General features: G+C 37.1%; 1 protein-coding gene across 1 annotated transcript; it reads left to right on the top strand.

Annotated features, from left to right (window-relative positions):
- The first annotated feature begins 687 nt into the window (after positions 1 to 687).
- Positions 688 to 22,503, top strand: txnrd2.2 (thioredoxin reductase 2, tandem duplicate 2). The gene is made up of 17 exons (XM_079606100.1): positions 688 to 881; positions 1,143 to 1,211; positions 1,363 to 1,419; positions 1,511 to 1,655; positions 2,480 to 2,554; positions 3,801 to 3,879; positions 3,981 to 4,043; positions 4,639 to 4,709; positions 7,283 to 7,302; positions 8,940 to 9,031; positions 9,787 to 9,961; positions 15,154 to 15,290; positions 17,205 to 17,300; positions 17,674 to 17,766; positions 18,374 to 18,445; positions 18,853 to 18,950; positions 19,135 to 22,503. Exons 1-17 carry the CDS (start codon positions 809 to 811, stop codon positions 19,256 to 19,258), a joined length of 1,539 nt encoding a protein of 512 aa, XP_079462226.1. The 5' UTR covers positions 688 to 808; the 3' UTR covers positions 19,259 to 22,503.
- Positions 22,504 to 22,672: the final 169 nt, after the last annotated feature.

The raw sequence follows: 22,672 nt of genomic DNA, 5'->3' as shown, positions 1-22,672 counted from the left end.
CACAGGATCCATTGTACTTCTTCCTTTTCTAAAACCACTTTGACATTTACCCTACAGTTGTTTTATTGTGATTGTTCATTAACCTCTTCAGTGACTGGCATAGCCAATCAACTTGCCGCAGCTGACCATGATCTTAATTTTGATTGGTCAGATGGTCTGCCAATATTCCTCGACCCGCCTCCTGTTCTGATAGTAATGGAAAGTTCGACTCATTTCCGCGAATCGGTTCTTTTGAGCACGAAAACGTTAAAATACACTAGAAGACAAATTAATGTACATTAATCATTTACAGGCTTTTTAATTCAGAGTGGTTATCCTGTCTGTAGCCATGGTTCATGTCATAAAAAGGTAGCCTACAGGCTACAACCTAAATATGATTTGCATTTAGAATATGGAATTTATAAGTAAATATTAATTTGCATCTCTTGATTGATCTAGTTATTCAATTATTACTAATATTATTATTATTCATGTTTTTTAAAATAACTTAGATTCGTAATCAAACTGGGTCATTCGATTCATTGAATAGATCCGACTCAAATGAACAAATTTGTTCACGAATCAGACGTCGCTGTTGTAGCCTACTGTGTACGACAGCGGCCAAGTTCAACGCTTTTCTAAAGAGCTTTTTGTTCTGTAAACTCGTGATTGTAGTTAATAAACCTATTGAAATCGATTAAAATTAGACTCCAGCCATACTAGACACGATGTCATAACATAAAATTAGAAAACAATGTTAAAACATTCACCCAGGCATAATTTAAGGCAGCTATAACGGCTGACAGGGGTCTTGCCTTCTGAGCACAGTATGGCTGCCTTCAGTAGAGGCAGACAGAGGATCAAAGCTTTCAGGACATTAATATTTACAAGACCTTTTACAGGTAATTCGTATTGAATATTAATATTAATTGTCGCAAAGCTTTTTCGCTCTCTTCTTTTGTTCAAGATGTCAATATCCGTAATCTCGTAATTTACCTGGTTATGCAATGCAGGCAATTCATATAAGAGACCCACAATTTATCAATAATGTCCAGTGCATGTGCGAAACAAATTAATAGTTGAAACTAAGGCATGTTATTAAAAGCAAATATCACACATTGTTAAAGTCTTTGTGGTTGAATGACTTGTAATCTTGATTCCAGCCAGGAAATTTGATTATGATCTGGTGGTTATTGGTGGAGGCTCTGGAGGGTTGGCGTGTTCAAAAGAAGGTATTTGTCATCTCTACTTTTTAGGGTTTGGATTCTCTCCTTCATTTACAGTTATTAGGAATGGCATTTATGTTAATATCCTTAATGTATCTAATTAAGATGACATTTGATGTGTTTTTTTTATGCTTCACACTCTTTTTGTTGCTTACAGCTGCCCAGTTAGGGCACAGAGTTGCTGTTTTGGACTATGTTGAACCTTCACTCAAAGGTACATGCAGACAGAACCATTTATAGTTGTCATCTATTTGCTGGTAATGTATTTATTTCCAAAACAACTAATCTGCTCATGCTGCCTTTAGGCACAAAGTGGGGTCTTGGTGGGACGTGTGTGAATGTCGGCTGTATTCCAAAGAAGCTTATGCATCAGGCGGCACTGCTTGGCACTGCTGTCAAAGATGCTAGGAAGTATGGCTGGCAAATCCCAGAATCCCTGTCACATGACTGGTGAGTTTCATGGATCTATATCAGAGACTGTATCTAGAGACATTGCTTGTAGCCAGAGCTGCCTTGTTGCAATAACAATAAGTGTAACTTCATACTGATCAGAGCATGTTAGGGTTAGGGTTAGTACTGGTTAGGGTTAGGGTTGAAATAAATACTGCTTTCATAAACACTTTATGTGGCACAGCACCATCTTGTGGTGAAGAAACAGATATCTTATGGGTCAAATCCAATTATTTCACTAGAGGGCAGCGACACTCCAGGTCTGATAAAAAGGTTAGGGTTTTGTACAAATGCTGGCCTTAAATACAACTTCCTATACAGAATGTTGAGTTCTATTTGGCTTTGTGTGTTTTTTTAATTAACAGCTTTGGATATGGATAATATAGCACTTTCTGCATTGTTGGCTAGACAAATTATTAATTGTAAGCTCAGCTGTCATCTCCTCAAACTTGTAAAGATTAAATTCGAAGTCAGAGGAAACCCAGTATTATAAATTACAGAGCCCTTTTATACATTACTTGTGTGACAGGAACTTGTGTTAAAATGTCTTTATTTAGGTATAGAGTGAGTGAGTGAGAGAGAGAGAGAATTAATTTGTATTCTTACTCTTTTATCTCTGTCCTTTTTAGATGTTTTTTTTTATTATTGTTATACTTTGAGATTTATTTTATATTGTCTCTTTTTCACCAGCCAAAAATACAGCTGTTCATTGTTACTTCACGTTATCTCAGGTCAATTAAATAATATTAACAGATACAACTTTTGTTTTTAATAATGTATTAGTACATGCTGGAATTAACATTAATTAAGATTCATATTTGCAGGCCAACGATGGCTGAGGCTGTCCAGAACCACGTGAGGTCTATAAACTGGGGCCACAGAGTGCAACTACAAGACAAGTAGGTTTTACTATTAAAACAACATGGCCAAAATTTTCTTTTTCCAATATGGTTTGTATGTTTTACATGGAGCCCATTTGTCAATCAAGAAACGCAACTTAACTGTTTAATTCATTTAGTTAATGATGGCTATTTCTGTGCAGATCCCATCAAGCTTTTTAACATCATCCTTGTAATGTTAATTAATTAGTCATTATACAAAAGTCATTCACATCAATAGACTAATGGGTCAGAATCTTGGTTGTTGGACCACAGGTTTTTTGTATTCCAAGAGGGTCTGTAGTAGAGCTGCACGATTAATCGTTAAAAGATTGCGATCTCGATTCAAACACACTATTAAACCTTTGACAAGTACGATCACCGCGAACATTCAAATCTGCGTTGGCGCTGCTGCTGACCCAGAGAGTGCAGTTGTCGTGTTTGGTATAAAACAGATACACACACAGTCTTAACTCTTTCAAAAATGATTGTATCATAACATTGTTACAACAGTTAACCAGACCATTGAAAATAAGTAGTTGTCATTGAATCAATTATTCAAGAGATTTGTTAAAAAATGCTGAATCATCCAGTAATTAAGTCATTATGAGTTAGTCATTGAATCATTCTTTCAAACCGATAAAAATTTTTTTTGAAGACTGCAGAAATTTATATTTTATCTGAAACTCTAGTAAATTACATTTGTTTAGTTGTCTATTCAGAATTGTGGTAGAATCGTGATCTCTGTTTAAAAAATATTCTCAATTATCCAGAATCCTGCAGCTCTAGCCTGTAGTAAGTGTCCCGCTCTTCCCTGAGGGGCAAAAACTGTGTATTAGCTAATTACTTCAAAAGATTGCGGATGATTTTGGATGAAATATACAGACATTATAGAGCAGAATCTTTATTTCCCTGTAGATCTCATTAGCTGTCTCTCTTTCACCATCTAATCAGGTAATTACAGTCTGAGGCTAAATGAATGTGCCATTGTGATAAATTGTCTTACTGTATGGCTGTGAGGCAAACAGGTGTGGTGATGTCATTTCCCAGAATGCTCCAAATATATGTCTTGATGTCAGAGCGGAGGTGTCAGTTTGGGTTTGAACGTCAATATTATTAATGATCAAATCTTGTTTTGTTGTTGAGCTTTCTTGACATCTCCATGACTTTGTAGAAATCAATTCACTTTTGCAAACTTGATGGGGAATTGTGATGTCAGTAGCAACTTTCTTACTTAGACTTCCTATCTCTCTGCCCGATGTAACAGGAAGGTGAAATATTTGAATATGAGTGGCAGTCTGGTGGATAGACACACTATCAGAGCTGTAAATGACAAAGGGAAAGAGGTATGATTTTGAATGTATAGCAACTTAATTCTCTAAAATGTTATTTAACCACCAATCTCTTGTGCCATATTCCTGATTATCCTGCATCGTTGTATTCACAGATGACACTGACCACCAAAAACATTGTGTTCGCTACTGGTGGGCGGCCGAAGTACCCTACACATGTAAGTGTGTGTGCCAGTGCAGGCGGGCATGTGTGGGTGTTGTCTTTCCAGTATGTGACCTTGTTCTGCTGATAGGCGTGTGGGAGAGATCATTTCCTTTCTGGCTTTCCAAATATCATACAATTGATATTATTCTTAATCACTCTTGAAAGCCTGCTATTTATCTTTGCTGCAGTTGGGATACTGGTAAAGGATACAAATGTCATAAATCACCCCTTAAAAATGACACATTTAAAGAAAGTGATGCCTCTTCTTAGGACAATTATTATTTAGCATTGTGATAGTATTTTATAATTATATAAATATGATAATTTATATTGGAAAATTGAGAAGCATTATATTTTGTTATTATTGATATTATTATTTACAATAATATTGTAAATATTGTATCGCTGTCCATATAATACATTATATTGTATATTATTACCTTTTTTAACAGTCTATGATTATTACTATTTCATTATAAAGAACACTTGATATTATTGGTTTTAATGTTTTTTACAGCTTTAAAATATTCAATTAAATTTAAATCTTAATGCATATTTAATCTTTAAAGTGGCTCGTTTGGGTTTGAACTGTGCTGTTTATCCTCCAGGTCCCAGGAGCTATGGAGTTCGGGATCACAAGTGATGATGTCTTCTGGCTCAGAGAGTCACCTAAAAAAACGTAAGTGACTTATGTTGTGAACCGGTTGTGACCAGATGTGAGCAAACACTTTCAGCACTTTAATGTGCGTTTCAACATTATCATCTTGTCATAAGTGGTCAAGAAATCTGCTTTACCTGTTGCTTTGTTCAAGTGTGCCAGCCAGCTGCATTTGTTAGTCTGCAAGTATATTCAATTTATATTATACATTTTTCCATAATGCACTTTTTTTCTTTTAAAAATGAACTTCTGTTTAAACTTGGATGATATTTTCGGTTCCTTACTGCAGCTTTCTCTATAAGTCACGCTAGTTATTGTCGTGGCCACATGCTTCTCAGGCAGGTGATGTTGTTTTGCAGTTGATCTGTCAGCTGTACAGGTGCGTTTTCAGACTGTTGCCGGTAAGTGTGTTCATCCTGTGGAAGTGGCAAGACCTTGGTGACTGATGGGCATGAGCAAGGCCATTGGCACGCATGCCTGACTTGTGCAGTCGTTTCCACCATAACAGCAGAGCGCCTGTCAGGACTGATGACACACTGTATGCTTTGGATTCCGAAGACTACCAAATAATGCGTTCAGTATGATAGCAACCCTTGGGCTCATTATATAAAAGTCAGTGTTGAAAATAACTTGTTTTGAGGAAACCAGGTAACTATTTTGTGTCCAATGGGCCTCGGGACCTACAGATGCTCGTGCGGTAAATAGTTATCTGCCCCGTGCTTATCTCGCTCTGCTTTGCTGAAATGAAAGGAGGCTCAGTCTGGGCAGACATTAGGAAAGGCACAGCATGAACTTGCTGATCTTATCATGGTCGGGGTTATTATAGAAGTGCTGCCCAAGGTTGACTGAGTCTACAGTAGCCACAGTTCCCACACACTTCCCAGGATAAACTCTCTTTCCTGCTGTTGTTTCTGCATGAATGTAGAAGCTAGTGGGACTCAGCTGAAGAGAATGTTATGATAGGCCTAACAGTAAATGCCTACGTTTTTTTATACTCATGTTTTACATTTTATGCTACAAATTTAAAGCAGCCCTATTATTAAAGATTGCAATTTTAGTTTTTGAGGTCTAATACAATATGTTTGCATGCATCCAAAGTAAAAAAAACACTGACAGCGCGAGTTGGAAAAAAAAAGAACATTACCATATCTGAATTTCAGCTACGGAGGCTTACTCAGCACTTCAATACACCGTGATATGAAGAGTAACCATTTTAACCGTATCAATTTAAGGCTTTTCTTTGGAAGTGCATGCAAAGTGGATTTGCTTTCGCAGCGCAGATAACCGCATCTTCCCGACATGTCGACAACACAAACTCGCCTCAGCTACAGTGTTTGAAGTTGACGTTGTTCGCAGGCACACAATGAAGACCATAGAGTATATAAACTTGCGTAGGTTTGTGCAGGAAGTAAGACTGGAATTACTGACGACACGTTTCAGGCAGTTCAGAATCGGTTCTTTCTTTTGGGAGACAATAACTTTGATATTTGAAACTTCGCAGACCTTTTACATTCACACACGACTATATTACACACTACATGAAAAGTAATATCTGAAAAGCATAGGGACACTTTAATTTATACGAGAGAGAGGGGTAATGTAATTGTAAAACATGGCAATGGACTCAAACTGGGGTTGGAATCAGCAAAGGCGTGTTGATATGACAATAATATCTGGGTCACAATATGATTATGATTGCGATTCTTTTTTGTTTTGTGTGTAGTTCTACAAAATTGTGATTTTAATTGCATAATTTCATGCACTTGTTTTTCATTCATCTGCATTGGACTTTGCATAATAACAATATTACGCTCAGTCTAAGCTTGGATTTGTGTAAACAGAATAAATATTGCATGTTTTTACAAAGAATAACTTGTTTCATCTGTACTGTAGCACACAAATGACAAATGATTCCCTAATCAACAGATTAGAAAAAAATTATACCTATACACATGCAAATAAATGCAATGCGTTTTGTTCTCATGTATCCTGTGTTTGTCATTCTATATAAAAAGGAATGTCTCTTATACTAATCCAGACAGAAGGTTTCTAGTCCATGTCATTCCTTATCATCAGACTTGTTCCACCATGGCAGGTTAGAGCTTAGGGATGTGTTTTGGGGTCTGAAATTTTGCTCATAATCCCTCCATAAGCTGCCACACAAAAGAGCACTAAGTGCAGATGTGCATTAGCAGTGTTGTACACTGAATGCGTGTGATGTTGCATTGGTGTAAGTGGGTATCACTCAGCAGTGGTGTGTGGGGACATCCATGAGGATTAGACCTTGTGTTAACAATTAGACTTCACCGTGACCGTGAATCTCAGGGCGGTGTACTCGTCGACCACACACAGTCATTTCTCTTTGTTCTCGAGTCATCTTTATTGTGTTTTCCTGTCTTTGTTTTGGTGTAAGTAAAGCGGTGTGCATTTTATTTTCTTTAGGTTGTTTAGTATCATTTTACAGAAGGTTTCCCAAATCCTGTGACAAAGTTACTGACTCTTTTCGCATTCGTTTCATGTTTGTCGTTATGTGACCTCATTGTTCATGTTGTTTATCTGTGATCTCATTAATTGCTGTTTTTTGTGTGTTGCAGGTTGGTTGTTGGTGCCAGTTGTATCCTTCAAAGCCGACACTTACTTTACAGGGGAAGTGTCTACCTATGGAGATGATTCTATTAGAAGCGCTATGATTAATCAATGAGTGCATTTACATGTTCCACCAAACGCTGATAAGTCAGATCATTTAGTCTGTTTTTCTTTGCATAATTCCAGTAAATATTTATATGCAGAGCAAAGATGGTTCAGGGGGAAAAAATTGATGTTGGTTTTGCTTCGCCTACATGTTTTTTTTTACCTTTACCCAATTAAAAAAAACACTGATGTTTTCATGTCTTTACATGTTATGTTATCAAGCATAATTAGTGTATGATTATACAGGTACATGCAAATGCACTCAATGACAGATTATGGCTAATTCACTGAGTTTTTATCCCACATAACATAGATTTACTCATTTAACCTCCTAGTGTCTGGAATGCAATTTCAATTTGCATTTTATTTCCTAAACACCAATTTTATTACCAATTTTCCAGAAGTCCGTGAGTTTTTCCTCATAGATTATTGAGACAATAAATTAGCTAGGAAATATTAAATCACTTTTAGAAACAGCAGACTGTTGATAAGATTTGCTAAACAGGGCAAATAAGTTTGCGGCCACGATCTAATAAAAGTTCCTATGCGAGTGGAAATTCTTGCAAGTTATTTACTAAGAATGCGAAAATTCAATGTCCTGTCAGATGCAAAATTGGTTAAAGGGATAGTTCACCTAAAAAAATAAAATGCTGTCATCATTTACTCACCCTCAAGTTGTTCCAAACCTGTTTGAAAAGATGTTTTGAAGAATGTTATGTCGGTAACCTAACAGTTGATGGTCCCCTTTGACTTTCATAGCATGCTATGCTAGTCAATGGGGCCCATCAACTGGTTACCCCTTCTTCTTAAAAGTATCATCTTTTGTGTTCAGCAAAGTCCTCACTGCTTTTTATGTTTTGTTAATCCAATATAAATTCATGTTCCAGTTACACTTACTGCTGACACATTTTCCAGATTAAATACATAATTATTACTTGCGCTATCAAAAAAAGAACACAATACAGTTATTCTATTATTTTTTACCTTAACAATTGAATTAATTTTCTTTTTATTAAAACTTTATTCAGCTTTTTTACATTTATTCCAAAATGACTATAAGAACAAATTAACAAATTTCGAATGGCATCTTTTTTATTTGTGAACCGATTTTCAGCTTTTCTTTTTAATAGTCCACTTATTTTCGGATCATCAGTCATCAAAGCTCGGTAAACACAGCAGGGGTCATGATGATCACAGACACAGAGATGTATCTTTAATGTCACCTAACCAATTGCTCACTAAAAACCCTCACACATAGTGTTTTTTTAAGTCATTTGATGTTTTATTTTGACGTGACATAAAGCGGTGATATACAAGTTTGTGAGTTGTTCACATACTTTTTAATTAGTCTTCCCATTAACATAATTTTTTATATAGCACGATGTAGGCATCTTCTAATGTGACTTTTACACAGGGTCAGGGTCACTTTAGAAAAATGTGACTTATACACTTTTTCATGTATATTTTTCCATAATATTTGTGCTATTTAATTTAATTTTCTCGTCCAATATATACATTCATCCAATAAATACTATGTTTTCCTTTACTGTGTGTGTGAAGATGTAGCACTGGAATGTGCTGGCTTCCTCACAGGCATTGGGCTGGACACCACTGTGATGGTGCGTAGTATCGCCCTCCGGGGGTTTGATCAGGTACTACATCTCTGTTTTGGTGCCTTGACACTTCTTCCTCTTTGATGTTTTTAGAAAAAATCTGTTGTTTTACTTTTTTTTTTATTAACCTGATTTAATTTGTTTTTGAGTTGTAAAATACACTAAGAATCATTATTATTTTTATTTATAACATTGCTTTTGTTTTGGCCATTCTTTAATGTGACTCACCCTGGTAGAACCGCCAGACTACATGGCAAAAACAGGACGAGAGACCTGGCTAGACTTGTTTTATGACTGTGTTTTTTAAGCATTCATCTTTAATTAACGGTTATAGTGTTCTGACAGGAGATTTGTCAAGTTATTATTAAGCATTACACCCGCGGTATGGTCTGACAGGAGTAACAAAATGACAGGAGCAAATTGCTCAGGTGAAATAAAATCTGTTTAAGAAAACAAATGATGAGGAAAAGCTTTTAAATGTATTTGTTTAGTTACTCTTTGTTCGATTGTACAGGTTGCAACTATGTAGATAATTATCCTTATTTCAGTTAAAATACTTTAATATGTAATATATGCAGAGGTAAAATTTATAGTTTTTTTTATTTTATTTGTTTGTCCATTTTTGTAGGGGTTTTATTTTTGTCCATATGATGCATAAGGTATTTACTGTTAGTTATTAAAAAGTAATTTAGCTAAAAAAAAAAATCCCTGAAACTATTCAGCTTGCATGACTCTAAAGAATAGAGATGTATATTAATATATATATATATATTTTTTTTCTGTTTGTCTCTCAGCAAATGTCTGGTTTAGTCACAGACTACATGGAGGCATATGGCACCAAGTTTTCCTGGAGGTGTACACCAAAAAGTGTTGAAAAGCTCCCATCCGGCCTTCTCCAGGTCACATGGATGGATCTGAAAAGCAAAGAGGAACATAAAGACACCTTCAACTCCGTACTTTGGGCTGTAGGTGAGGCCATCTTAATGCGTGACACAATACAGAACAATGTTATTGTTCATTAGGCACTTTTCTTGAGGGGAAAAGTTTATTTTCTTTTTTCCCAATTTTTTTAGGAAATTATTATTCTTATAATAATTAGAAATACACTGATCACACTGTCAGGGTTTATTTAGCGATTAATGTATGTCTGTGCATTATCTCTTACTTGTATCATAACTGCTCTAACATAAATTAATGCTTCAGGAAAATATGTTGTACAGTTGACTCATCCGCTGTGATCAGTGATGCTTTCATCACTTTTCAAAAGCATAAATCCTCATAATACATATATCAGTTTGCGCTTATATTGTCCTACACCACTGTGCTGCTATATCAGCAAAAATGGGACTGTCGGGCCTGAAAACAGGGTAATAAAGAGAGAGGGATGGAATCATCTAGGGAAGTGTTAATCACTGGACTGAGGTCTGCTCTTCAGGACCAGGATGCACCAGGGGCCCTGGGGTCACCCCATTCCCTGCTTTGTTCTCTTGCTCTGGGTTTTCCTGCCAGGGTCGCATGTCTCTGTACGGAAACCCACCCAGAGCTTCCACCGTTTTCCCCTTTACTCATCCCTCAGCATCTCTGACTGCAGATGCCATCCTCTTCTATGTGTTTGTATCTTTCACTCATCTGATTTCTCTCATTCCGGTTACAGGGACAATGAAAGGAATATAGGAATATCCGGTTTATTTCTTGATGGTGTGAGAAGATAGTGGAGCGCAGGTTACAGTGTACAGTGAGGATGAGACTCCAGCTTCCTGTCTGGATGTGTGTGACATGGAGAGAGAGATTTAGTGATCTGTAGTGACTCCTGCTGCACTGTATGGCAGCCTTGGCTTTGGGTGTTGAGTGGCTTTCTCAGGCCTTTTTGTTCCTGAAATTTTGGTCCAGACTTGTTTGCTGTTGAGGGATTAAAGTTCTCTCAGTTTTACAATCCTTTCAGTGCGTTTAGACTTTTACCACGGTTGTGTGTATTTAGTCAAAATACAAACTGAAATGCTTTAAAACATATTGTGTACAATCTAGTGGTGTATTAAAAATCATGGCAGATGGCCAATATAATGCTGATATATACACACCGGTAATTAAAAAAAGGCAAATTAGACATACACAAATTGTTAAAATTAGAGAAACACTTTTACTTCATAATTATTATTATAATTTTACCATTTTATGTAGTATTATTTGTATATTTTAACATTTTACTGAAACTTATTGTAATATTTTTTTATAACAATACGTTTAAAATCATTGAAATTAAATAGACACTTGTTTTACTTTACTCTAATTTTTTATAAAATTTAATCAAATTCGTAGTAATTAATTTACAATTTTAGAAAAAGGTTAGAAATGATTAACAATATGTGCAATATTAATAATATTTATTGAAAGTAAATACCGGTAGGCACTTATTTTATAAAATAAAATGTTTATTTTACTTTTACTATTTTATATAGTATTTACAATTTAGTGAAATTTGTAGTGATTTACACTTTTTTTTTAGATAGTATTAACTGAAAAGTGGACACTTATTTTACTAAATTTTTATTATTATTTTACTATTTATGTAGTTCTTATAATTTACAAAAGAAATGTTTTTGGTTAAATTAAAAAAATATTTTAATTAAACAGTTAATTAATTAAATTTAACAGTTAAAATTAAACAGTTATTTATTAATGATTATTATACCATTTTATATAGCACTTACAGTTTGCAGAGAAATAGCGGTCTGATAATCTCAAAATGTATCACTAGTAAAATCAATCACACATGCTTTCTTGTGGTTAAATACTTTTTCTATGAAAAATTAGACTGCAAAGTTTAATACATTTTACATTTATTAATTGCGAGAATCATAACAAACAGTTCCACCATCAAGTACTATCATGCATTAGCGTAGGGAGTTTATGGTTGCCAACCTGGAGCATTAATGATGTTTAGTATTGACTGTTGTCATAGTGAAAAGCGCTTTCAGAGGCTGATATCCTCTATTACACCCTCGAGAGGATGCTGTGTTTCCACGCTGTGGCCTCTCTGTTTCTCCATCCTGCTCTCTCTCGCAGTGGAAGGGCTTTTTTTTTATCTCCCTCATGGCGACTTCTAGAGCAGCCCCATCCCTCCTCCTGCCTTCCACCCTTCCGCTCCTCCATCCTTCCTCTGGGCTGCGCCCCTCTGCAGGTGGCTGTGCTAAACACCAGGAAGGAGAACATTTCCTCCATATTGTAGGTGTACCCCTTTTATGAGGACTGAAGAAGGGAAGTAATATATATTGTGTAAATATGCTTTCCTATTGGTTCACAATTGTGTGCATATATTTTGATTGATTCTCATTTTCTTTTTATACGCTATTAAAAATGACCATGATAACTATAATTTTCATATAAATTTCATAGTTACTACAGTTATTGTTACTGTAATAAACTGTGTTAACGTGCGGTTTACCATAATTGAACGTGTTTATTCTTTGAATGTTCAAAATAGCATTAGACTTTTGTTTTTTGGCCAATATTTTTCCATTTAGAGGTTATCTGCATGAATGCATCGGCCAAAAATTGGCTCTTTCTACCAGTTAACATTTCGTAGTTCCCCCTTATGTCTTTTCCACAATCTTGTCACTGGACAATTTCTGTTTTCAAATATTTTTGAGTGAATTTGGACTAAATATAATGTGATGATTTCAACAGTTTCGTGTGTGTACATGAAACTATATTATCTATAGTGGCATTATGGAGAGATGGGGACAGTGTTCAGGAAATATTTTCAAATCTGTTCGAAATTACACACTTCATCTTGAAGAAAATGTGCCGGTGTAAGTTTTTTTTTTTTTTTACAGTAGTAACCAAAACTTTGATATTTTGGAAAAAACTGATCATTTTTGTAAGATTAGTTCTCTATTATGTCTACTCTAGGCTAATCCACTATTTTGAGTTTAATTCATTAAGGCCATACGTTTGGCTTTTTCACTCTGGTGTTTTGCATTACATTTGCCAGGAGCTGTTTTTCTGCTTTACTGTGCAGTAAAATTTAATTAAAACCACCATGGAGAATTACAGATCTCACACTGATACCATGTGTGACTGGAATGGAAGGCGACTCAATCCTCTCTTATTGTTCCATCCATTCTTCTCTCCGGCCTGTTTAGTCGATAAGGCTCATTTAAAGTCTTGCCAGGCAGATTGTTGTGTCTAATTAGCATGTTGGCCTTGATAGTTCTTTCTTGTATAACTCCAGGCTTTGTTCTTGTTCATTATCAGAGGCAGCTGTTTGTGTACGTGTGTGTGTGTGTGTGTGTGTGTGTGTGTGAGAGAGAGAGAGAGAGAGAGGTGGTGTGGGTTTGAATTCTCAGGCATAGCTCTTATCAGTGGTCCTCTGTTATTGTGACCAGCCTTCACAATGGCCAGCGACGTTCCAGGAGCCCAAATCAGACAGAAAAAGAGACAGGAAGTGCAGAGCAGGAATGCCCCATTTCAGTTTGACGCAGATACTGTTACTTTTCCCGCTTTACAGTAATCATCGTTTCGGGTCGGTTTTTTTTAGTTGAGCCAATAAAATGCGCATTCTCGCTATTATCAGGTCTTTGCCCACACAAAGTCAAGGACGTTCTTTTTCCACGGGCCGTGAAGGATATCTCAAGGGTTTTTTTTGCTGATGGAATGTGGTGTAAAACAAAGGATGTCTTTCATTTAGACTGAACTTTTAGTTCGTGGACTTCTGAGCCTTTGTTGCGGCGTTATCCTCTAAACTCGGCCATAGAAATAAGTGTACTTTTTTTTTTACTACAGTTCTGCTTCTGATGGCAATCTGTGTGGTGTTAGTGCAACTAGGCATTACATTGAGTTTTTATAATTTCAGTGTTATTGTATTGCCAAAATTAAACAAAAACATTATTTTGTGTAATTTTACAGCACTTTTTATTAGAATTGTAATTGCCCTAAAGACTGGTTTTTATCTGCTAATAATTTAGTGATAAAATATATGCAAAAAGATATATATATAGAGAGAGAGAGAGAGAGAGAGAGAGAGAGAGAGAGAGAGAGAGAGAGAGAGAGAGAGAGAGAGAGATATTTAGATGTTTTTTAAATATATTTTTAACTAACTTAAAGTATAATCAAAAGTATTAAGAATACTCTCTTTACAGTTCCATGTTTACTGTGAATGATTCAATTATGATTATTAATTGCAATCATGACATGATTAAACTTTAAAGTCATTAAAAATTAATGTTCTTTAATTCAAAGACGTATATATTCAGTTTTATTCTGAATTTAAATTATGAAAAAAAATATGATTTTATATATATATATATATATATATATATAAATAGTAGAAATGTAATTCTAAATTAGTTTGGGACACCTGTTAAGAAACAGTTTTTTCAGTTCCGTGTGCTGCTATTATTGGCACACACAGAAACTGTGTATCAACATTAAATGTTTTCCAAATGCGATTTAGTGTTTTTAATTTACTTAATGTATTACAACAAAAAACAAATTAGTCGTAAGTACACTTTTACTTAGCCAATATAACTCCAGCTTCAGACTTCAATTTGAAGAAAAACGTGTTGTATTTTTGTTTCAAAAAAAACTTTCTCTGGGTAATCGATGTGTACATACACACTCATATCTGTGTCTCGGGTCTCACTGTAGTCGAGCTGAAGGAAGTTGTTTCTGTGCTTGAGGCAGGAAAAGGGGCTTAAGGTTTGTTTTTCTTGCTGTCTGATAGCATCTACATGGGTACCTCTGGCTTCTGCTGCAAACATTGTTTATTGTGATACCTATGAAGGCATTGGGACTCGAGTCTTGTGTGTGTGTGCGTGTCTGAGACGCCGTGAATGGGGGAAGGGGGCCAGAGATGGACAAGTGTCGACAGCCTCTCTCAGCCCTCGGATAGGAAGTGACAGAAATGACACCACAAGCCCCAGGTGGCTGATGGGATATGCATCCAGGTCTCTTCATTATGCCCTCCGTCAGACCACCACCTCAGCTGTGCTTGTGTTTTCTTTTCTAATCACTGGATAAGATTTTGCCCTCTAATCTCAGAGTGTAAAGCCACCCCTAAATTCTCCCAGCAGGCCGAGCGATAAACTCCAGCCTTAAGCATCCAAAAGCTGTCCGATAACTGTCCGCGCTAACTGTCATTGCTTTCTTCTCTTTGAGTTTAGGCAGAGCCCCCGAAACCAAGAGCCTCAATTTGGAGAAGGTTGGCGTGGAGATCAACAAAGAAACTGGGAAGATAATCGTGGCCGCTGATGAAGCCACATCTGTGCCAAATATTTTTGCTATCGGAGACATCGCTGAGGTAGGCGTTATGAATGAATGTCATCAATAATGCACTAGTAGCGCAGGGGTGGGCAATATGACCGAAATCTTATTTCATGATATGAGTTCTTCAGGTACAGTAGGTTTATTTAACAGAATCTGAATAATCAAATGTAAAAAAAAAAAAAACAAGAAAGTATTGCATTGTCTTCACTTATTAAAGATATTTTTAAAGATACAAAAAGTGTTACTTTACTAGTTACTTGAAAAAAGTAATCTCGTGTTAATTATTATACCCACAACACTGGATACAGGTTTATTAGGCTGCTGTCACTTTTTTATTTACATATTTTGACATAATTATGTGTGTATTTGACCATTTAAGCGCAAAGAGAACTGAATTCGGGATTGCATGCTGTCTGAGAGAGACAACTTTTTGTGCGCATGCTTCGGGTGTGTCAATCAGCGCGAGTATCACATAAAAAAAAAAATGTTCATGACTCGTTGTACTTAATAACTCTTAGTAACATCAAGCATTTCTTTATTAGTCGAACTTATCAGTAACTTTAAAGTCAGCATGAAACAGAAGTTGCGATAGACTTTTCTTTCCTATTTTGACACATAAACCAATGAAACGGCTTCCCAAACCAGAAAAAAATGTAGGGCATGACTTGAATGTGTCCATCGGGGTATGATTGGATCATTGTCGTTTGCTATTGCTGTGATCTCATGTGAGTGACAGGTTGTGCCGCCCTCATGTCAATAAACACATCAAGAGAAGAGAAGAGAAGAGAAGAGAAGAGAAGAGAAGAGAAGAGAAGTTATTTTGTAGGCCTATATTAATTTGGCAAAAAAAATAAAGTGCACGGATAAATCGTTTACAATAAATACTGTAATAGTCCATAAAAAAATAAGAATTGCCCATTTTGATTTCGTCGTGACTTAGATATTTTCACATAGTGCGTTATAAACATATAGCGCCATACCGCCCAGCCCTAATCAAACTCAGCCGAGAAGGAACAGCTGGAAATCAACACATCTACAGCATTTTCCTGTCTGTCAGTTCAATCGCTCTCCTGGAAGGTCGCTGCCCTGTAACATCTCCAACACAACTGGCTACCGGGATCAAATATCACAGCTGCAGCAGCTGTGTGATTATTGGCGCGCACACACCGCTACACAACTAGTCAGAAGAAGCTCTTTGTACGTCAATGTGCATGACTTATCATTTTTTTTAACGAATGAAAACTAGATGTTGAGCTGCACCTGGTTACTGCCAAGAAGTGCATTTACTATACAGCTGCCTGGGTGGTGTACACACACACACACACACACTCTCTGAGCCAAACACCCAAGGCAGTTTCTTGGACAGCAGGATGTACAGAAGTTATCAGACTGGTTGCTGATGGCATTAGTCAGTGAATGAGAATTCGCCCCGCAGTGCTGCTTGTTCCTGTGTTGTTACTGTAGGCATGTTTTTCACAGCGCTGATTGGCAGCCGTCCACCTCTGCACTGTAATAATCATCTTGACTGACAGCCATGTAATGTTGAGATGATACTAATCTCTGAAATGTCTGATCAGGATAATCGTACATGGATTCATACTTAAAGACACATCATTAAAACATAATGCAAAGAAAATTATCGTTTAAATCTTTTCAGTTGTATTGTTGCGCATTGCGAAATGACCTGCCCGATTCTTGTAGACTAGATTTACGGTTAAACGGATCCATGCTTGTGTTAGTGTGTATTTTAGTATTATTTTTACAGTATACTATTATAGTATTCATTAATATTAACCTAATTTATTTCAGTTAGTTGCCAAGACAACATTTTAAATTTTCATTTACGTTTTTAATGTAATTTTTTATTATTTTTAGTTAACAATAACAACACGCGTTTGTGTGTGTGTGTAAACGTTCTCTGACACAGCCTACTCATGCTCTGTTTCAGGGTCGTCCCGAGTTGACCCCGACAGCCATTAAGGCCGGAAAGCTCCTGGCCCGTAGACTGGTGGGCCATTCCGATGAGCTCATGCATTATGAGAATGTGAGTTTTTCGTTACACGCATGTGTTCAACTTCTCACTCTCTCTTTGTTTCTGGATTAATCTCACAAAGCCTGTCAAAAACATGCATGAAAATTATAAATATATATAAAAAATAAACTTATGTAATTGTGTGTGTGTGTGTGTGTGTGTGTCTGTCTGTCTGTGTGTGTGTGTGTGTGTGTGATTACAGTAATGTTTATGAGAATGTACTCATCTTCTTTTAAAATAATAGGAAATTAAAATAATATTTTTAGAATACTGTCACAAAAATATCTTGGTGCAACAAAAAAACTTGATGCATGCAACCTTCTAGTGCTGCTTTTGCTGTTTTTTTATTATGAATGTTCTCCAGTTAAATAATTTGTGTGTGTAGGTGGCCACTACAGTGTTCACTCCATTAGAGTACGGCTGTGTAGGTCTGTCTGAAGAAGAGGCTGAAAAGAGACACGGCAAAGACCAGATTGAGGTAAAATACAGCAATTTTACCATGGGTGCTGTTCGGTACAATGTGAAGTGCAGTTATAAAATGGCAGCAGCAGCAATACATGTTCAATACATGCAATTAATATTGCAGTAGGGTGAACAATTCCTCCACCAAGTAATATAGTTCATTATCCTAACCGTGGGCTCTGTACAATTGCCAAACAAGCACATTAATATACTGTATACTGTATGTGTGTGTATGTGTATACTGGGTCCTAGCACACCTGCACGGCTCTAAAGCCTAAAGCATTCAGATAGGGGTGTGCCTCTGGTTTGATTGACAGGTGTTCAGGAGGGCTGACTGATGCTTGTAGAGGTTGATAAGAGATGATCAAAAATGCAGCATCCCATTGGCCCTGACAGCTGTGCGCAGCATGTGTCGGCACGCCAGAGCACTCGCTCTCAAGCATGTTCAATAATGATGATTTCAGCACCTAAAAAATGTTTAGAGCAGTAACAGACACAAACATAACAGTAGCAGCACTTGTTTCCAAGTGCTTGTTGTAAAATGACGAGCTCAAGTGGTTGATGGTTCAGGAAATGATGTCGTTGTTGGTGCATCATAGTTTTTGTTTTGTCTGGTTTAACAGGTGTACCATGCCTTCTACAAACCGCTCGAGTTCACTGTAGCTGAGAGAGATGCCACTCAATGCTATATAAAGGTATTTTAAAATAGTTACATACACTTATATATATATACACTTAAGACATTCTTTGCAAAAAATTGACACTTCTCTGATATAGCATTTAATAATTTCATTTATCTAAATCTAGTCAATAGTAATATTGTAAAGTGTTACTATTTTAAATCATTAAAAAAAAAAAATTTCCATCCTCTTTCAAGTCAGTAGTGCAAGAAGGCCTTTTTTTTGTTGATAAAACACAAGCAACCGCAAAAAAGACATTTGTATTGCACTTTTCAGATTGATTAATCATCACAGCCGTTTTTAGGTGTGCGGATAAAAAAGGTTTCTCAACTAGTTCTTTCTGAACTTGGAAGTTCAAATGATGATGGTCGTCATATCTCAATTATTAACTAATAACTAAATCCATGTTCTCTTTCCTGTAGGTGATTTGTCTACGGGAGGGTGAGCAGCCCGTGCTGGGTCTGCATTTTACTGGGCCCAACGCTGGTGAGGTCACACAGGGCTTTTCTTTGGGCTTCCAGTAAGTTCCACGTCTCTGTTAACCTGCGCGTGATGTTGAGCTTGAGTCACCATACATTTGATTTGCTCTGATATCACCCAGGTGTCTGTTTCATTACACGCACATTTGCGTGTAAATTCAAATCGGTGTGAGTTACAACACCTGTGGGCGAATGAATACAGAGTCTGTGTGTTTATATCTGCAGGTGTGGGCTTACCTATGGACACCTCAGGAACACGGTCGGGATACACCCCACCTGCGCCGAGGAGCTCACCAAACTCAACATCACTAAACGCTCCGGTCTTGACGCCACGGTAACGGGCTGCTGAGGTTAAGCATCCCTTCCCTGATCACACGAGCACACGGGAACCAGTAAACAGGGTTATGATCATGTGAGTTATGGAGTTACAGGAAGCATCTCATGAAAATTCAGGAAGTTTGTCTTTCGGTTTTTGCTTTAAAACCTCTTCTGTGTGCACATCATGTGTGCACATCTTCGAATGACCACAGAATGCAAATCTATTTCAGTTTAATATATGATATTTCATACGATAATTCCAGAGGTCAGTGCTAACAAGTACGTGCTTCTTTACTTTACCTCTGAGTCATAATTTTAAAACCAAATCCAGGGGAGTTCGGCTAGCTTTCTACCACAGGTCAAGATAATCCAATAAGGTCCTCACGTTTGCTCTACAGAATACGAACACAGATCCAGGTTAGAGCAACACGAAGCGCAAGCGCCGCTGCGAACAGATAAACACGGCCATAAATCAGGATTAAGCCCCCATTACAGTTTGCTGAAATAAGAACCGTTGGAGAAAGTGGCCTAATGTTTCTGAAATATATTCTGCAAATATTGTTGTTTCTCTGGTTCTACTTCCTGTCCATTAGTCATGCGCCGCTCCTGACACTGATGGATGGGATAGGCCCGTCGCCGCGCTGACACCACCCCGTTTCCCAGGGACGTAGACAAACACTCGGTGAGCGGCGTGTCACTCAAACGCAGAACCCGGTCGTGGACAGAGTGAGCGCTTGTTTAGTCCTGGACTTCAGGAGGTTCCCCAGTGCACAGCGGGAGCAGAGAGTACGCAGTACAATAACATACTCTCCTGCTCCTGATGTCTCTGCTTAAAGCCGAAAAGAAGTCAGTACCACCGCCTGCCTAAAGGTGGCAGTGTTTGCTTCCTTTTCCCTCGGTCTATCACACACACTTAAGGATCAAAATCTCAGAGCGGTGTAGTCATTATGAATTCAAGTCACAGTTAATCACTGGCAGAATGTTAAGATTAATTGAACACTTACTGGGCATTTATCGCTCCATAGGTTTAGCTTATCTGTTGTTTGTGTACTTGGCTAATAGCTTTGGCCCATGGTGCTGCCGCCCGCTTTGAGGGAAGTTAAACTGCAACTATTCCCAGAAGCTCAATTCATTTTGCGACTGGAAATCTGTGTACTTTCAAACCAGATAAAGTATGAAAAGCATATGTGCACTTTGAAACATATTGATATAATGTCAGCAGATGCAAATCTAATTATAATGCGAGATTTTTAACTTAAAACCCAGATAACTTTATTTATTCGTCAGGACACTGATGAAGGAATTTAGATTTGTACTGGTTGCACATTGTCCATTAAATGTCCAAATTGGCCATACAATGAGACTTTTCAACTTTAAAAAGGATTCAAAAGCACCATAAAAGTATCATAAAAGTGACCCATATGACTGTATTCCATGTGTTTTGAAGTCATATGATAGATTTGTATATGGAACATAATGAAATTCTTCCACCTTAGCTCTCTTTGCTGCATTCATGAGATAAGTAGTGGTGCCGGATTTATGAACGAATCATTTTTTGTTTTTTCTACAATAATTCGATTGATCCAGATCACAAAACCGGCTTGAATAATTAATTCACGAATTGGACAGATACGATTCTCAAGTTCAAACTCAACCTATAGGTGTAACAGTTTTCTCTGCTCCTCACACAAAGCTATCATATGACTCCAGAAGAATTGTAATATAGCGCATGAGAAATATTAACAACTTTTATGATTCTATACTGGTCATTTCATGTTCTATATTTACAGCTTGAAAGTTTCAGTCTGATTCGTTGTAGCATGGAAATGAGCCACCAGAATAATTGTTCCATGGAAGCCTTTATTTCTTTGTGTAACACAAAAGAAGAAATACAGGTTTGGAAGAGCGTGAGGGGGGAGTAAATATTGGCACAATTTATATTTTTGGGCAAAATAGCACTTCAATTGTTTAGTAAACCGGGTAATAAAGATAAACTGGGCATTTGCATTTGTAATGCAGTTAAAAAACAGATATGCAAAACTTTTTAAAACATCTGAACAAGTCATAGTCGCTCAATTTCCCTAAGTTCTGTAGTTATACATGTAAATGTATGCAAAATGAATATGAAATCAGCCTAAGAAACCCTAGTCAAAATTTCAATGTCTCATACCCCATCCTTAAAGGGATAGTTCACCTAAAATTGAAAATCGTCATCATTCACTCCTGTTGTTTCAAACCTGTATGACTTACTTTCTTCGACGGAACACAAAAGATGATATTTTGAAGAATGTTGGTTGTCAAACAGTTTTGGTTTGGAGACTCAAAATGTTTTATTTTATATTCTACTGGAGAAAGTCATTCATACAAGTTTAGAACAACATAAAGATGAGTACATTTTATTTTTGGGCTTAACATTTGCTAAACGCTCTGTTTCTTTAATAATGCCAATATGTGTCTCACAAATACTTTGCATTGTGTCCAATTTCAATTGGTTTCATGAGAATGCCATAGACTTGGGAGTGAGGGTCCACGTTGGAAGAACGGTATATCTGGAGTTTGTTTTTGTTTGAAGTCTAATCTGCCCTGGCTCTGATTAATGAGCCTGAGAGCGGAGTGACAGCCTGCTGTGGAGAGGAGCACTGCGCTACCAGGTTTATTTGTACCCAGGACTGATGGGAAGAGGGGGGTACCGTGTGCTCGACTCAGGGACGGGGTGCTGACTGAAGAACCCTGACCCCAACACACTACCACCAACAGCTTGGCTCTATCATCCCACACATACACAACACACTCACAGCCGGTGGGCGGAGCTGCGCCACAACACAGAAATATGCGGGCGCTTATTTCTCCGAAGTGTACAGATATACCAGCAGCGTAATTGTCATGTTACCGGTCAAACTTTGACATTTTCACATTTGTAAATGTTACATATAAAATTTTAATTAAAACAGTTATCGGCATTGATTGTCTCACTCAATTGTTGATAAAATGTGCTTTAGACACATTACCCGCAGGCCAGCTTGAGACGGCAGCTCCGATCCACACACACACACACACACACACACACACTGAAGGGTCAGGGTTCAACTTTCAAGGGCCCAGCTAATGATGACTTGCACTAAAAGCCAAAACTGGAGAGGGCGAGTCTGATGTCACCTGGCGTCACATTTATTTCTGTAAATAGAGAAGCCTTATTTGGCTTAAGCTATGCACTGGATCATTTATATGTGTGTAATAAAATATACAAATGTACAGTTGCACCATTAAAATAATAATAGATTCTGTTCTGTCTTCTGTGTATTTTTCAGATGGTGTGTATTTACTTTGTTTCAAAGCGTAAAATTCAGCTTTTCATAGGAATAAATGGCATTTCAAAGTGTGTGTGTGTGTGTGTGTGTGTGTAAGGTCAGCTCCTCTGAGGAGTTCTCTCTCAGCAGGGGTGGTC

This window comes from Phoxinus phoxinus (assembly GCF_949152265.1).
Source record: "Phoxinus phoxinus genome assembly, chromosome: 3".
NCBI lineage: Eukaryota > Metazoa > Chordata > Actinopteri > Cypriniformes > Leuciscidae > Phoxinus > Phoxinus phoxinus.
This window is presented reverse-complemented; position numbering and strand designations above follow the sequence as displayed.

What these genes read in the sequence shown, in the direction of transcription:
- txnrd2.2 (XM_079606100.1), top strand. Translation starts at nt 809, where the DNA reads ATGGCTGCCTTCAGTAGAGGCAGACAGAGGATCAAAGCTTTCAGGACA. An exon ending in GAATCCCTGTCACATGACTG is followed by an intron (nt 1,656 to 2,479) that starts GTGAGTTTCATG and finishes TCATATTTGCAG; the next exon opens with GCCAACGATGGCTGAGGCTG. An exon ending in AGAGTGCAACTACAAGACAA is followed by an intron (nt 2,555 to 3,800) that starts GTAGGTTTTACT and finishes CCGATGTAACAG; the next exon opens with GAAGGTGAAATATTTGAATA.